At 47.9% G+C, this 16,303-nt stretch overlaps 1 protein-coding gene across 4 annotated transcripts in view; it reads right to left on the reverse strand.

Annotated features, from left to right (window-relative positions):
- Positions 1 to 16,303, reverse strand: part of SAMD4A (sterile alpha motif domain containing 4A) — a 101,351-nt gene that overhangs the window by 16,471 nt on the left and 68,577 nt on the right. For 2 of the 4 annotated variants that reach the window (XM_062618464.1, XM_062618463.1), the window contains exons 4-6: positions 6,771 to 7,034; positions 1,138 to 1,247; positions 407 to 493 (exon numbers count right to left, since the gene is read on the reverse strand). In XM_062618464.1, the coding sequence (XP_062474448.1) occupies positions 407 to 493; positions 1,138 to 1,247; positions 6,771 to 7,034 (461 nt within the window). The remainder of the gene's footprint in view (positions 1 to 406; positions 494 to 1,137; positions 1,248 to 6,770; positions 7,035 to 16,303) is intronic. The other 2 variants (XM_062618466.1, XM_062618465.1) reach the window with 1 other exon arrangement.

Raw genomic sequence — 16,303 nt, forward strand, 5'->3', positions numbered from 1 at the left:
GCTGGTTCTCCAACAGCAGACAGGACGGCAATGGCTGATGCAGCTACAGCTGGTCCTGCACCACAGTTCAGCAGATAAGCAATTACCTTCCCATCAGTGTCGCTGGGATGATATCTTCCATCACTTGAAGCTCAGGTGTTTCTAAGCACCCTGGAGCTGATTAGGGCTTGTACCAGTGCTGTATATTTGTCCCAGCTGTGTGAGTGCCAGAGGTGGATTAAGACCACTCTGCAAAATACAGCCCCAAATAAAACCTGCATCTGGTACAGGAGTGTTTGAGACATCACTCAGATGCAGCTAGGCCAACAACAGACTTCTCTGCAAAAGATCCCAACAACATGTAGAACAGAATTAACTCCTGCCCCCTTGAAAAAGAAGAAATACAGAAGTGGCTGTGATTACTTACCCTTTCTAAAGATTTGAGCAGGTTTTGTCTTTCTTTTAGCTTCTGGATGCTGATCACTATTTTGTGTCTTGCGCCTTTGGTAACATTCTGAAAAAAACAGAACAAAACCTGATGTTAACATTTGCACAGGTTATCCCAAATCCATCCTCCACTAAACAAAAAGGGCTGCTATAAATTAATCCAATTCCTGAGTGCAGAGATTAGCAGGGGACACAGAAAATTACTTAGAGACTTGCTGAAGATAAGAGATTTCCAGCTAGTCTGTCCCTTCCCGGTACGTCTCACACAGTTAAAGCAAAGGTGCTGACCGGCCCCCTTCATCCTGAGCATAACAGAGAGGCAAACCTGAAAGCGGTGGCATTTTCAAAGGTTAACAAGGCAATCAGCCACCAAAGCCCAGCTGACTTTAAAGGAATTGGGTACTGTCGACTGTGCCCCTGAAACTCCTTAATTTAATCCCAACTGGGAAAAAATGCAAATGCAGCCCCCAATGCTGGAACTTTCATGCTGGGATTCCAGTCAGAAATCTGGGACAAGGTCTTTTTCAGGTACAGCATGGGTTTTTTCACTCCCCAGAACCCAATTTTCTTTTCTCCGTTTGCTTCACAACCACCTGCAGGCAAAAAGCCTTCCATGTGAAGGCACAAAAAGAGGCATTTGGAGGCATCTCCTCTACCAATATCACACGTCAGGACCATCGTGGATTGCTTTATGACTGATGTGGGACGTACTTGTGCCTCAAGCTGGCATTCGGTGAGGGCCATCATCTCCTCGTACGTCATCTGCGAGAAGAGGGCAGCGTACTTGTGCAGCCGGAGGCTCTTCAGCCAGGCTGGGACATCTGCAGCACAAAGGTAAGGAGATGAGAGCTCTCTTTGAGTTCATGATACTGCTTAACCACACGCGATAGCATTAACACCAACATGAAGAGTTGATTAGGTGCTACCTGCCATCCCCCTGCGCCTTCACACACCTTACTGAACTTCAGGGACCTTTTGGAAGACATAGTGCTGTGGATATGGGTGGTAGGAGGAACCAGTCCCTGGATGAGGACATAGTGCTATGTGTATTGATGGCAGAAAGAACCAGTCCCCAGATGATGACACGTTCTCAGAGGCTGAGTTTCTGCAGCTGAGCCACCAGGAACTAGCCCACAGGGAGCTGGCATCACACCACTGCACTCCTTGCTGCCCTTCTCCCAGGAATGTGGGAACAGCCGAAGTTAACGGTGTGGTGGAGCCTAGGATGAGCAAATGGCTGTTTTGCAGATGGCAGACACTGCTTTATGGTGTGAGGGGAGACGGTACGTGCTGAAAATTTAAATGGCTGCTTAAAGAGATGGGTTTTTTTTGAGCATGGAAAAATTATGTGTCATTGAAGATGGTCCCTTGTGTTTCAGAAAGGTGACCTGGGACCTCAAATGCACTGAATGAAATGACTTCTTCCTTCCCATTTGCTATCTGCAAAGTAGCACCTCCGTACCTGGCTGGATGGGTACCCAAAATATATTTATCTAAAAATACTTTTACCCTTCTGACATCAATGTGATTTCACAACGAGGGACCCAGGAGGTGAAGCCTTCCTTTGCAACATGCAAAACCCCACCAGACCCCATGATGGGGCATCCTCCACAGAGAATGCAACAGGACATGAGCCTCCTTTGCTACCACCTGCCCAGCAGTTACTCAGGGTTTCACAGGTTTGGGGGGCTCCTGCTGACACTCCACAAAGTGGGGGGACCCTGCAGATATCTGCGCTGCAGCACAACACTGTGCCTGTGATGATGCATCCTACAGGCTTCAAATGCTGTGCCAAACTGGCACAAACTGCTTTATTTAGCACCTACAGCCCAACAATAGCCTGGCCTCAGACTACCGAGCTCATGCTCTCTGCTCCCAGCAACCTCTGATCATTAGTCCTTGTCTCCTTCCCCACCAGCAAGACAGTGTTTCAGCCCAAGCTCTCACACCTTGAATGGAGGGAGCAGGTGAGGCCTTGAGAAACCTCTCTTTCGTGGCTAAACACCAGTTAGCAGCAGCTCCTCCCCTCTCTTTGACTGTTCCTGATTCAATGCATGGGGTATGTGCTGAGCCAATACACGACCCCATGTAAGGCAGGGGCTGATGATGCAGGAGAGCCCCAGGGGAAGAAGTGATGCAACGCTGCCCCGATGGGGTTCTTCTGCCCAATGTGCCCATTGAGGGAGGAGATGGAATGGGGCTTGTACCGTTTTCAGAGTGATTTGTACCCATTGTGTGCTTCCCCTGCTGGGTTGGGCCTGGCATGGGTGCTGGTGCTCTGTTCACCACCCCAGAGGCCAGCATGAGGACAACCTTCATGCCATGTCCAATAACCTTCACTAACATAGCCAACCTCAAAGGTTTTCTAGGCTGACCCGATTGCAGTGTGTGAGGCAAGACTTGCTTTGGAAAGGGATCAGACGATGTGAGGAGGAAAGTCCCACTGCTGGGACATCCCATGGTATGGGTGGTCTCTGTCCAGAAAGCGTCACGCTCCTAAGTGCCAGATGCAAGTCAAGGATCATCACAGACCTATTCCTGAACCAACACCATGTTGCTGGAGGGGACAGGGCAAGACAGACTGTTGGGTTGGTCCCCTAGGTCAATTCTTACATCTGCCAGAAGTCTCCTGCTGCCCACTGCCTGGGCTGACCCCAAATCCCACTCGCGTCTAAGCAGAGGATGCAAACAGCCCCAGAATGCTGTGTTTTGCTCACACTTGCCATACTTTGATATACAATAGGATTTGTGTTTCAATGAAATTCCTCAAATGCTGTACAGGAGATTAACCCCACACCACCATGGGGTCAAAGCAGTAACTGAGCATGGATGGGCTGAACTTCTGCTGTTTTCCAAACGTCCTGACACGCAACTGTCCTAAAACCTACTACTGGAAGCCTCTTAAACCAGTTTTCTGTTTCAAAAGCCATAAAAGCTATTAGCAGAAAGCCCACTGTTTCCAGCGCAGGACTGGCAGGCTCAAATCTCAACTTCATTTTAACACAAAACCACACCATTTTAATGACGACACATTAAAAGCCTTCCTGATCCCTTGTCCCCAGTGGCAAAGCCCATGGGGACACTTTCAGAAGAGAGACACAACTTCATATGGCTACAAACCCTGCAGAAAACCCATCTCCAACCTTTGCAGAGGGTCAGAGTGCAGAGGCAGCTCTTCTTTCCCCTTGCATCAGCCTCCCTGGACAATCTCCTAATCTGGGGGAGCTAAATCCCAGAGCCCCCTTGCCAGTGGGAACGGCAATCCCAGTAGCAGGCTGAGGAGAAGGAGCCACCACAGCACACAGAGGGATGGTGGTGGGGCTTTTCCCCTTCCCACTGGGAAAAGGCAATCAGGAGGTACAAGGTTTTCTAAGGCAATTTCATGGTCCTCGGAAAGTCAAACTTCCCAACGTTCCCCACGGAACAACAAGCTGCTCGCCTGTGGAGCTACTCTTTAATCACTGATTAGTGGGAGCTAATTGCAAAGTCATGGCATGGCTGTCAGAAATGCTGCGTCTGATGTGAGCAGCAAAGCGAGGACTTCCATGCTGCTCACATACGTTGTTCCCTAGGAGTATTAAACACTGGAGTTTGGTTGGCACATGTGTATCTGGGTGCTGGCACAGAAATTTAGGAGGAAAACAATTCACACCACCACATACACATACACAGGCCAATATATACACAGGACATCTTCAGAACTGCCCTTAGGGCACACTGTGTCAAGCCATAGACATACTCACAGAAGAAACCTTCAGCTTTACCCAAACCTTCCTCCTAGTGCTCCCTGAGCTATGCAGCAGACAGAGAGACAGGCTCCACAGGGAACAAAGTGCCCATGTCTCCCCTGGAAAAACCAGGGGCCAAGAAAAAATCAAATGGCAATTTTCCTTCAGCATGAAGATGAATGGAAATGAGAGAAAATAAGTGACATTAGGGCATGAAGACAGATGGAAAAGAGAAACAGGTAACATCAAGGGACATGAACTGCTAAGTCACATTGGATGGGGGTCTCTTGTGGGTCTGGTTTCCCCACTGTCCTCCTGGATGTGTTAAAGAAGGGAGCTGACCAGAGACACGGGTGACACCAAACCACAAGAGCCTGCAGGCACACAGGGAGACGTGGCTGCAATTCAGAGAAAGGACTTGGCAAACCGAGCAACTGGTCTGGATGAAATAAGATGCAACCCAATAAAAATGCACAGTTGTGCGTTTCTGTAGGAACAAGGAAAGGCACGAACTGAGGGCAGGGAACGGGCAGTACTTTTTTTTTGCAGGAAAGCTGTGGGGATACAATGGGTCATATGCAGCCCGTGGCGGTATGCTATTTGAGGACAATGAGCTATATAGCCACAGGAACGCTGTCCGTACGGCAAGCAAGTCTCTGCTCTGCTCTCAAGTCCAGTTTTGGGCAGCACAGCTCCAACAAAATACGGACTTCCTGGGAAAGAAAAAAACATCAGAGAGAAGCAAGAACAATCCAAAGTTTATAGAACTCCATCTGGGAAGAAACTGGATTCGTTCAGTCTGAAGAAAATGCAGTGGAGGGAGGAAGACACAACAGTCATAGACAGGAGAGGCTGCAGACATCTGTTTTGCATGTTCCAAGACAGTGGGACAAAAGCATTGGTTAAGTAACAGGGGAAACAGGTTTAGATGTTTGCAACCCTTACTCCAGTGGAGGATGATGCCTGAGAAGGGATGGCCTGAGGAAGGGCAGCATCTCCTCCAGGGGAACTCCATGAAGCAGCAATGGGCTGCCTTAATATGTGGAGTATATTTAATTGGTTATTGCTCGTGGACAATGTGGGCAATACCATCTTTGGGTTTTGCAGATTTGGCCGTACAGATTGACTGCGTTGCACTAGAAAGTTTCTATCCACACAGGTCCTAGAGCTGCAGCTGTGGATCACAGGGAGCCAAGCTCCCCATGGACTCCTTCCCAGCTCCATCAACAGAAATCTGAAGAAATGCAGGGTTAAACAGACCCCTGTACACCACCTGCTCCCAGAAAGGGTCTCCCAGCCTCACAGACTGCAGGATCTGGCCCCAGGCATGGAAAGCCTTGGGGACTTCATACTGATTACAGCTTAGTCTTCAACATGCTCATGGTGACCCCTCTGAGCCTGCCTGTCTGCCTGCTGCTCCAGCCAAAAGGTCATGCAGGCAGCAAGAGCCACAGGTTAGCGAAGAGCCTGAAACAGGACCGGAGATGAAACACTCCCTGGCTGTGCTACCTGATTAGAGGTTTGTTAGCGAGCGGAGCTGCTGAGAAGCAAAGCCTCGCTCTGCAAGGATGCCATAATGCTCAGAAAACTCTCCTGTCACACCTACAGCCCACTGCCCCACCCCAGAGCAACGCCACAGGGAAATTCTGGCTAGGGAGAGGGCGGAGCCCTGAGCATCTATCTCACAAGGGAACCATGAGGGCTTTTTCATGCATTCATTCCACACACACGAATCATAAGTGGCAAGTCAAGTTTCACATTGCAGAGATTTATACGTATCTAGATTTGTCTGTAATTAGAACAAAATCAGACCTTGTGACTATTAAAAAGTATGACTATTTCCTTATTCTGATACATCACTGGTCTTTACATAATTGAGTCGCTTTGCATCAATGAAACTGCAATTGTTTAAATCAGCCTGTGATAGCTGGGGGTTCATTTTCAGTCGTTTTGTCTGTTCACAGGAATACAGAGTTTGCGTTTGATCAGTTTTTATCTATTTACTCCTCTACAGCCTGAAGTTTGCTCTTCGACTGCAGCAACAGGGTTTCGTTTCTGCCTCGTTTACCAACAGGATCACACATATTTATTGGCAAGAGTCCGTCTGAAATGCAGGTGTAATGGGAAAAACAACTGAAATACACAGGATAAATACACTGCAAGCAAGCATCCTAAGCCAAAACTTCCCCAAATACTTGGTGGGTACCAAACACTGCAATGGTAAATCACATGTGGCCTGCTAAACTTACACTAAGCTATTTTTCACCATAACAGAAAGGAAAGTGAAAAGAGCACCACTTGCAGCCAAAAGCCAGAGGCTATGGAAAAAATCCAGCTTTTTTGAAAGCTGGCAGCTTGCAGGATTTTGGGGCAAAACCAGCTCATCGGCACCCAACTGTAAGACATCAGCTCAGAACCAACAGCTGCTTATAAGAAAACCTAACTTATACCCCTAAGCCTAAATTCCTAGGCTGGGAAGAAACACTGAAAGGCCCCGTCTGGTTACAAGCACTCTCGCCCAAAACCGCCGAGCCCCATGCGGCTGGGAAAACAGCTTTTCCCCTCCTGCCTCTGGGTGCTGGCGCGGCGGGGGGAGGCATCTGTTTTTTCACTCACCTTTCATCCCACTCCCTTCCTCCTGGAATGTGTTACGAGCGGAAGGCTGATCTTCTAAATGTTCACTCCCACCACTTCCCGAAGAGGCTACACTGCTTTGTGGAGACAGGGGGGCATGATCAGAAGGGATGCACTGGGGTCCTCTAGCTCGTAAGTCCTCATGAGACATCCATCCATGTCCTAGAGGTTGGTTTGGCACATTCATGGGTGGGGTAAGGGACACAGAGCGTTTCAAAGGGCTGTGGTGTGTCTGGCCTGAGAGAACTGAAAAATAAAAAAAAAAAATAAAAAAAAAAAAATCAAAATCAAAGAGGTTATTCCCCCCTCACGGCAACAGAGTCCCCCAAAAAAATCACTGACATCATAAAACACGTGCTGGTTGGCCACGGTGCTTCGATGATGGCTTTGCAGTGCCCACGGCTACCTGAGCCCTACCCTGAGCTCTCCACTTTGCCTCCCGGGAAGCAAAGAGGATGGGAGTACCTGCAAGGAGGTGGGGTTACATGAGCTATGTTGGGCTGCTTAAGGAAAGGTGTTGTGTGGGTTGCATCTCTAGGAAAAAATGAAAAATCAAACAGCTCTGGAGGTTTTCCCCATGTGGAGTCATGGACCGACAGCAAACCCAAGCTTGAGACTGTGCTGGGTGTTTGGCTGATGCTGCTCGCCAACCCTGGAGCCCAGGTTGGTGTCACCCTTGCAGGGAAGGCACTGCTGCTGTTGCAGGTGTAATGGGAATTTGCAAGTGACTACACTGAGGCCATGAAACTCACCCTGCTAAAATCATCCAGACCTGTATCCTGCTGGGAAAAGCATAAAAATCCCAAGGGTGGGAGTGTCCTCACACAGACCCAGGGGACACTCCTCTGTCTCTCCTTTGGGATAGGACTTGGCTTATGCCCAAAGCACGAGCATTTACACATCTGCCTAACATCACTGTGGAGGTACTTCTCATTCATAGAAATGTCTAAGCCTTGCTGAATCCCACTAAGATCCTGCACTTCGCTGAGATATCATCAGCAATGAGAGCATCCCAGCTGAGCCACCCATCAAGTGTGCTTCCCACCACAGGCCTTGTAACCGTCCACAAAAGCAAACACCCAAGGCACTGGTGAAAATACATGCATGACAAAGAGGTCTTCACCTCTTTGAAGGTGAATCCCCCCAAGAATAAATAATCTTTGGAAAGCTTTAGATTTGTTTTTCCTTCCCAGTTTTATAAGGGTTTGTATTTCCTGGCTGAAATTTTGATACTATCAAGTTCAATCTGTTTTAACAAATAGCTTTAACACTGCTAGGAAGAAAGTGATGCACCAACTCAACCCCTGTGATTTGGAGTAACTTCTTGAAAAAGGCTTTACAATGAGTAGGCATTTACTTGCCTTCCAGTCAAGTACAGAAATATATCCTAGGCATGCTAAAGTATTAAATACCCCCAAATCATGATTTTCTGACACTTTGCTAGAAGTACTGCAATTTAATTAGATTTTTGAATAAAATTGTTAATGTATAGTCTCTGGTTTTCGCTCTTATTCTTCCATACTGTCTCGTTCAGTTTTACTTATCTCCTTAAAGATTTAGGTATCTTTTTTTCAGGCCCCTTGGTTAGTAGGGATAATACATGGTATTTAGAGGAAAAGAGGAATATGAACAAACTATCTTTGTTTCTGTTAATGAAAAATATATTAAAAGATTTGCCTGTTGGCTAACAAAATTCAAATTCCACCACTCACAAAGTCACTAAACTGCTGGTTAAACCATAAATGCAGTTAATGTATTTTAAAGCATGGATTTAGGATGTAAACCACTTGTTTAATGTTTTATTGCAGTTACTTTTAATGAAATCAGTTAAACTTCATGGGGGCTGTTTCCTGGTAACCAAAACCCAAAAGATATCTGGATTAACCATCACTCAGCCGAGCTGTGTCTCATTGCCCATTAAGATAACCAGGACAAGTTCTGGATCTAGAGCTATGGGAAGGTCCTTTCTGGTTTGCATCAAACCCAAGCCAACACTGCTGGTTTTAATGTGCCCCCGAGTACAGATGTGGGGTTCACATTGTGATGGCTAACAAAACTTTTGCACTGCTTAACATGGACTCATTTCTATAGACAAGAGCAAATTCTGCAGAAAGACACTGATTTCTCAAAATGAGAGCTCTTAAGCTTCATTGCAGGGTCGATGAGATGAAAAGCAGATTTTCTGCTCTAGGGAAATCTGAGGGCAGAGGAATTAAAATGACCTTTCAGTCCATATGAAACTGAAGCAAGAACTTTTCCATTTTTCTTCTAAATCAAATTTCCTAACTCTGTACAAAACCTGGGGGAAATTCATTGTCCTCATTGCTTTTCCTCCTAGAGCACCAAAGCACTAACCCCCTTTTTCGTATTGGTAGGAATTCATCCAAACCACGCATGGCTCCTCCACATGTTACTTCCTAATATAAATGAGCCTTGGTGGAAACCCCCCAGCCAGGTGTACTGTGCTCTGCGCTGTAAAAATTAAGTGGGGTTTAATTCCCAGCTAAAGCCTGGGGGAAAACCTGCCATCAAAGCCATCTCTGCTGACCAGAAGTGCAATGAAAATGACCAAGTAGAGGGTTTATAACAGGAGGGGAGAAAAGAACCCCGAGCTCGTTTGCATTTATTAAGCAGCCGGTGCCACACGCAGCTGATGGATGAGGCCAAAAAACTCTGGATTCCTGCAATGTCTAAGTTGTTCCTAGTTCTGAAAGTTTTCTTCTACCAGCACATAACACTAACATCACGCTATAGAGGGAAGCAAGGGAATGGCTTATGGTGAAGAATTTCTTCCCTTCCCATTAAATAACTACAGAAACATCTTCCAAAAGTCTCCTGGCAGGAAAGGATGTCAGTGAGGACCTGGGATTGTTTTTCAGAGCAGTGTTATGTTTCCTAAAGTTGTGATGCATCCTGATGGGGAAACAGATGGATTTCAGGTGATCTTGGCCAAGTTATTTCAGCAATTGCCTTTGCAATTGTACCCCCAAAGAGCACTGAAATGGGGCTCTGTAGATGTCGTAACACCCACCCGGAAGAAAAAAAAACATATTTAGCATTGAAAAAAAAGGGAAATAAAAAGAAAGATAAATCAGTTGAAATGCAGCCCCATGGCTGAGCACCACAGCGACACTGTCCAGAGCCTGATCCGTGTCTGCTGCCCTCAGCTGTGTGCTAAGGGGACAGAAGCCACCATGAATTTGTTGGGAAAAACTCTGGTTTAGGAAGCATTTTTGCCCTCTGAATGAATGAGAGATGCAGGGGAGTGTATCCAGCATGCTTTTTGGATGGTCCAAGGTGAACCCAGGGCTGCCAACAGCTGAGCTGTGACAAGTCACTTGAAGTGGTGTTGCCTATTTTGGTAGAAAAGGGCTAATTTCAAGAAGGTTTTTGTTCACTGAAGATCATGTGGAACAGCATCAGACATTTGTGTTGTGGTTTCTTAGGGTTTCAGGCCAATTTTTCAGCCTAAGAAGGGAAAAGCCACCCGTTGCTATAATTAAGAGCTGAGGAATTGGGCTCTGCAGGCTGACCTTCCTTCACATGGCATGTGATGGCTGGCGAAGTGCTCACCTTCCCTCTGCCCCAGTGCACCCTTCATTAAATCTGGTTTACAGTGCAGCAAAAGTCCTTGACAAGACACATGCAGGGCTGGTGTGAGCACTTCCAGCAAGAGCCAGATGCACTGCTGGATACAGAGAAGTGTTCAGACCGTTTCTGGACCCAGCGTGCCCTCCACCGCTACATGGTCCCCCACTAGGTCCCTGAGACCTAGAGGACCTTTACAACCACCTCACAACCTTTATACCAGTGCACAGTCCATACAGCAGATTTCAATTCAGAATAACATCCTTCCCATGGCTGGAGAAAGGAAAAATCACTGGAAGGTGCATGCTGAACTCTTTTGGATATGGGTTTTTTTTAAACCTAAAAACAGCACTTCTGCAAATCTGGTTATGGTGCATCATCAGGCATGTACAGTTTATTTTCTGGTCTGTAGATACCTGCATTAGCAGCCTGAACCCAACTTGCTGGAAGTGGGGATGTTTCTAATCTGCCAAACCCACATGGTCTCTTGCACAGCCCGGAGGCACCCCCATGGTGGGGAAATACTGAGCAACACTCCTGCAATCCCCCTTGCAAAGCAAGCACCAAGTTCAACTCGGTCCTCTCCTCCACCTCCTCCTTACTACCCCGGTCACGAAGCATCCTCTCCTCCGGGAAGACTCCCCCGCGCTGGCAGACCAACACTCTTGGCTTTTCCAACATTTCTGCGCTGAGGACCCTTGGAAACAGCTGCCGGAGGGTCATGCTGCCCGGCTGGCACCCAGCCTCCTTCCTGGGCACCTCATTCACCCGCTCCCCACACTGCTGCAGGCAGCTCCAGCATGGCCAAAGCAGAACCTGATGGAACATTTTTCAGCTCAACATCCCCTAAACCCTTGGAGCCTTTTCTTCTGCCTTTTCTTTTTCCCCTTCCCTAGGTTTTGTGGCTGTGACTTTAACTACGTTGTTTGTATGATGCCGGATAAACCATGTCCTTACTTCTAAATCAGGGGCTGATATAAGCCATGGGGGGTGAAATGAAGGGTCCTAAATGCAAGCAGCCACTGGGTAGCTATGTGCATTCGGGAAAAAGAAATACGTAAGCAGAATGCTGCCTGGAGCAGACATTAGGAAGAAGCACAGACTGCAGAAAAGCCTGTCAAGCAAACTTTTTTTAAGACATGACGTTTATAAACACAGTTTCCTGTTCAAGAAACTGGAAAGGGAAACAATAACTCAGTTGTTGCTGCTTTCTCCAAGCAGTGCATGTGAGGCCCCATCCAGGCACAGCCAGGGAAGGGGATGTCTCTGCTGACCACCACAGAGGGTTTCACAAGCCCTTGCACAGCACAAGCATGTGTGGATCCAATGTTTGGCCCTGGCAGGAACTGCTGTTATTGTTATTTACTCACTTATGTGCAGCAGGAGCAGGGCTGCATCTAAAGACAGGCAAACACAGCTCTTGGTGGCTTCAGCAATCCAACGGGATGCATTTCTGGAAGGAAGCCCAGCTCGTCTCACCAAGGAGCAGAAGCTAGGGAGCTGCTTCTAGGTCCTTGTGCTGGGCTTCTCACCAGGCCGGAGCCAGACAAACCAGGTGTGAATCCCAACTGTGATTTAACTTGCACACAACAGGATGCACAACATGGAGGCTGGGGGAGGTGGGAATCTGGTGGAGGGGGTGTGGAGGATTAGAGGCATATTGCAAGAAGGTGCTGCCCTGAACCACACTGCTCTCTGGGTAAATGCAGCGCTCTATCTCCAAGCCAATAAAAGTGGTTTCTCTCATACATTTATACACAAACCACAGAACAAACAGTGCTTGTCCCTGGGGAATCCCGGTCAGTCAGTAACAACACTGCTGTGCTGAACCCAGTCCCTGTCATTACCCCAGAATTCACTGATTTTTTTTTATACGGGCTCCCAGCGGGAATTCCCCCCCTGCTCATGGATCAAGCCAGATAAACAGTGCTGGGATGCAGAAACTCTCCTTCCTACGGCCCTTTTCCAACCAGAAGAAATGTCCAAGGGCATCTGCTCTGCTCAAGCAGTAGACCATGCTCCCCACTGCCTCCACCAGCTGCTAGTAAGATCCCTGGTCTGAGGAGCATGTGCCTGCTGAGACCACCAACAGCATCAGTTCCTACTACATGTTACACTTCAGATGGGGAATCCCCTCTATCAGTTATAATCATTTCAGGAAGCCAAGCTGGAAGATGTACAGCCTTTTAAGAAGGGTCTTAAGCCAGTCGAGTGGAAGGGGTGAACGTAAAAATGTCTGTAAATGCCCTAAGAAATTGGGATGAAATAATCCCTAAAGAGTCAAAAATCTGAGGAGTGAGTGATGGGAGACAGGGTGCCTTTAGCAGTGGCAAAATACAGGAGGACAACATGCATCTTAAATGATGCACATCTCACAGTCATCACCCGACCATCATCAGGGAAATTTCACGTGGAAGGAAACAGGGCTTTACTACAGCCCTGTAGCCTTTCTTGTTCTCACCAACTTACTTGGGATTTTCTCCTCCTTTGTCTCTTTTTCCCACTTTCTCTCATTCAAAAATGCCATTCAGCCCTCCTTTCCTGTAGGCACACAGCCTGGATTTTGCAAGACAAATTCCTCTGCATTTCAGCCTTACCATCTTCTGGCCTCTAGCTCTTGGGGACTTGCATGCCCCATCCTGAGCACCCTGTATCTGGACTGATGATGTCTTATTCCTTCTCCTCTATCTCCTTCTTCCAAGAACATAAAATCTTACCAGCTCCAGGACAGAAGAGGCGCCTTGTGGGTCTCTGAAGCCACTGAGGAGCAAATGCAGAATCCAGTTCCCCACATAAGATGCAAAAGATACTGCCCAGCAAAGATATGTCAGGACTTCCCAGTACTGCGCCAAATACTGAGCTCTGCAACGGTCCCCGACAGTCCCCAGCAGCAACAGGTCAGCAGCAGCTGCTGTCATAAAGCATGTATTACTTCTTTCCCATTATTGCTCCAAATTAACTCAGCTCAGCTTTCCACCTCCTCTACATACCAACAGCATATGCAACCTAAAAATCTGCCCTCATCATCCTCCAAAACATTTCGACTGCTCAGATATTGCGTTGCATTCGAGTTACGGCACAGATCTCTGCACCAGCTAACATGAGACCTTATTGCTCAGCAAATGGGGGGGACGACTATGGCTACAAGAAAACATCGAATGCAGAGGAACCAGCCTCGCATAAAATTGCATAACAAATTTGAGGGGAAAATAAAATAATAATAAAAAAATTATCTTGAGCCTGCCAAAGCCGAGCCATTGATTACACCGCGCTTGATCCATTTGCATGCAGAGAGCTTTGCTTTGGAGCCGAGATGGAAACAGAGTCTTAATATAGCTGGAGAGAAAATATCCTTCTTGCACTCTCCTAACTGCACTTTGATAGGAAGCAACTACAGAGCAGATGGTGCCTATATATAATCACCAGACCTATTATCCCAGCCTCTTTTAGTAATTTGAAGGGATGTGATAACCACAAGGAGAGCAGCAAATATTCCCCCTCCCTCCCTCCTTTCCTTCTGCTAAGAAAAATATATAATAAAAAGGAAAAAAAAAAAGAAGGGAAGAGGAGGAAGCTATAATTATGGTAACAACTAGAAGAATTCCCAAATGAAGTAAATAACTATTTTGTGCACTGCTCCTTTAAACCAGAAGTCAAAAGTTAATTAAATAGCTGCATGTTACTGAGTCAGGAGAACACAGCAAGTCCACGTGCCATTGGGAAGGAGACTGGAGTTGCTTCGGATGAATCCAAGCCCTAGCACTCCCTTCCCTCCTTGGTGCCCTCCTGCCACTTTTCTGCAGCTGCTGTTTGATGGCTGGAGGGAAAGAGAGCTCATCTGTCTTCATTTCTTTACTTGCCATATCCCAGAGTTGCACAGTTTCAAAGGATGAGCAATAGGAATGCAATTCTCTCAGGGGTTTCTCACCCCACAAGGATGCTCAGGAAAACATCACAAATCTGGTTTTCCTGAGGTTGCAAGGGAAGGCTGGGGAAAGGTGGTGTTGGGAAGCTGATGTGGAGGAGCAAATAGGGTTTTAGGGGGGACTGCATGCCTCTGCCAGCATGGACCCTTTCTTCCCTTTTGCAGCTGCCTGATGGGAAAAAGTGCCTTCCGGCAACTAGGAGCCCAGGGATGAGTTGATGAGAGCAATCCCTAGCTCCAGGCAGCTAGAGGCATTACTCAGCAGGCACTTTATGGACACAAGACAATAGTGGAGGGGCTGAGAAGCACCTCTGGGTACCTGGCTTCTAGATGGAGCTCCTGGCTCCATACTGATAGTGTCTGGCTGTGATGCAAACTGCAGATGGGGCCTCAGAGGGCAATGGAAAAGGAAAAGCTTCTTTCAGGAGAGCAAAAAGCTCCTATGCAATGAGTAACCACAGCTTACTGTCACCTGTGCCAGTATCAGACAGGCACCAAGGCAGCTGGTAAAATATACCTGGGTCTAGGAGGGTGCATCCATCAACAAAACATCCCAGTCAACTGACACAGGAGACTGTTGAGGAGTCTGAGAGAATTACTGGGGATGTCTGATTTTGCTCTGTAGCCCAGAGAACATCAATCAGCTGTGCTGCTGGCTTCTGCCCTGTTTCCAGGTCATAAGTATGATTCATTGGTGACAGGAATCCCAAGGACCATAGGAGAATGCACAAAACCACTGTGGCTGCTTCTTAATACCCCTCACAAAGATACCCAGGGTGCTGTAAGGAGAACAGAGGCCGTGCTGGAGCTGCAAGCTTCAAGCTCCCCCCACTCTGACTTGCAGGTCGAGGATGGCGTCCTACCCCCCACTGCCAATGGACATGCAACACACTAATGGCTGTGCAAACCCAGGGCACACTGTCCCTGCCCTGAGTGCTTACGGTCAGTGACTGCACTGGTATTTCACAAGTTGAGGGGATGGGAGCATCCCTGGGTGCTGCTGGAATAGACGTTCCCGAATTATGTGGTCTCAATCCAGCCAGGAAGCTGCAGAGCCATCCGTCTCTGAGTAGGGCACATGAATTTAGGAGCATCTCCTCCCTGTAAGGAGATGTGTGGGTACATGCAAAGATCAAACCTTGCATATACCAGGTTTGGAGGAAGCAGTGGTGTGACCCCAGAGGATTCATGTGCAGCATGCCTTCCTATGGCAAAGACATGTGCCACCCATTGGTACCCACTGCTCTCCCTCCTCTTCACTGTCTGCACAGACCAACATTCCCCTCTGCCTTCACTGCTTCTCTAACAATGCCAGAGCTGTGGCAGACCATATTATATAGATTATTTCAAGTGCCCAGTAGCATCATTTGGTGTTGCAAAGGCTGGTTTAGGAGCACCCATGCCGGTCCGCACCTACCAGCAGGCAAACCCAACTGATGACATCCATGCATGCCACCCATGGTATCACATGGTGCAAATCACATGGTGCAAGGAAGCCTCAAGGTTCCCTCCCCTCTTTCCTTTTGGGACAGCAGCAGGACCCATCCACCTTTTGGTGACACCTTTGCTCCTGAGCATCATGGCTGACAAAGGACCACAAGATCCAGCCCGCCGCTCATGTGAAAAGCCACCCACTGCAGCATACCCGTGGGAAATGCATTTGCTTCTCTGCCTACTCGTTCTGCTTGGCAGCAGGTATCCATCACTCACTCAGCACCCTGCCTACAGCAGGATTGGCACACAGCCCAAAAGTGCTGCCTGCTGTAGGCTGCACATATGCCCCCCATCGTCACTCACTCCCACATGAGAGCAGAGTGGGCATGGCACAGAGGACCCCATCTCTGTCTCTGTGATGTCTGATGCCTGGGGTAACATCAACTCTGCTTTGCTAACCTCAATCCCCCAGAGCCATCTGCATCCTCTCTGCCCAGCTTGGGGACCAGGTCTGGGCAGTGTGGGAGCTGGGCTGGTGGTGGGATGAGCACATGTAGCTGGCCCATCA

Source organism: Pezoporus occidentalis, unplaced genomic scaffold (genome assembly GCF_034315485.1).
Source record: "Pezoporus occidentalis ecotype Australia unplaced genomic scaffold, CSIRO_AGI_Poc_V1 ctg200, whole genome shotgun sequence".
Classification (NCBI taxonomy): domain Eukaryota; kingdom Metazoa; phylum Chordata; class Aves; order Psittaciformes; family Psittacidae; genus Pezoporus; species Pezoporus occidentalis.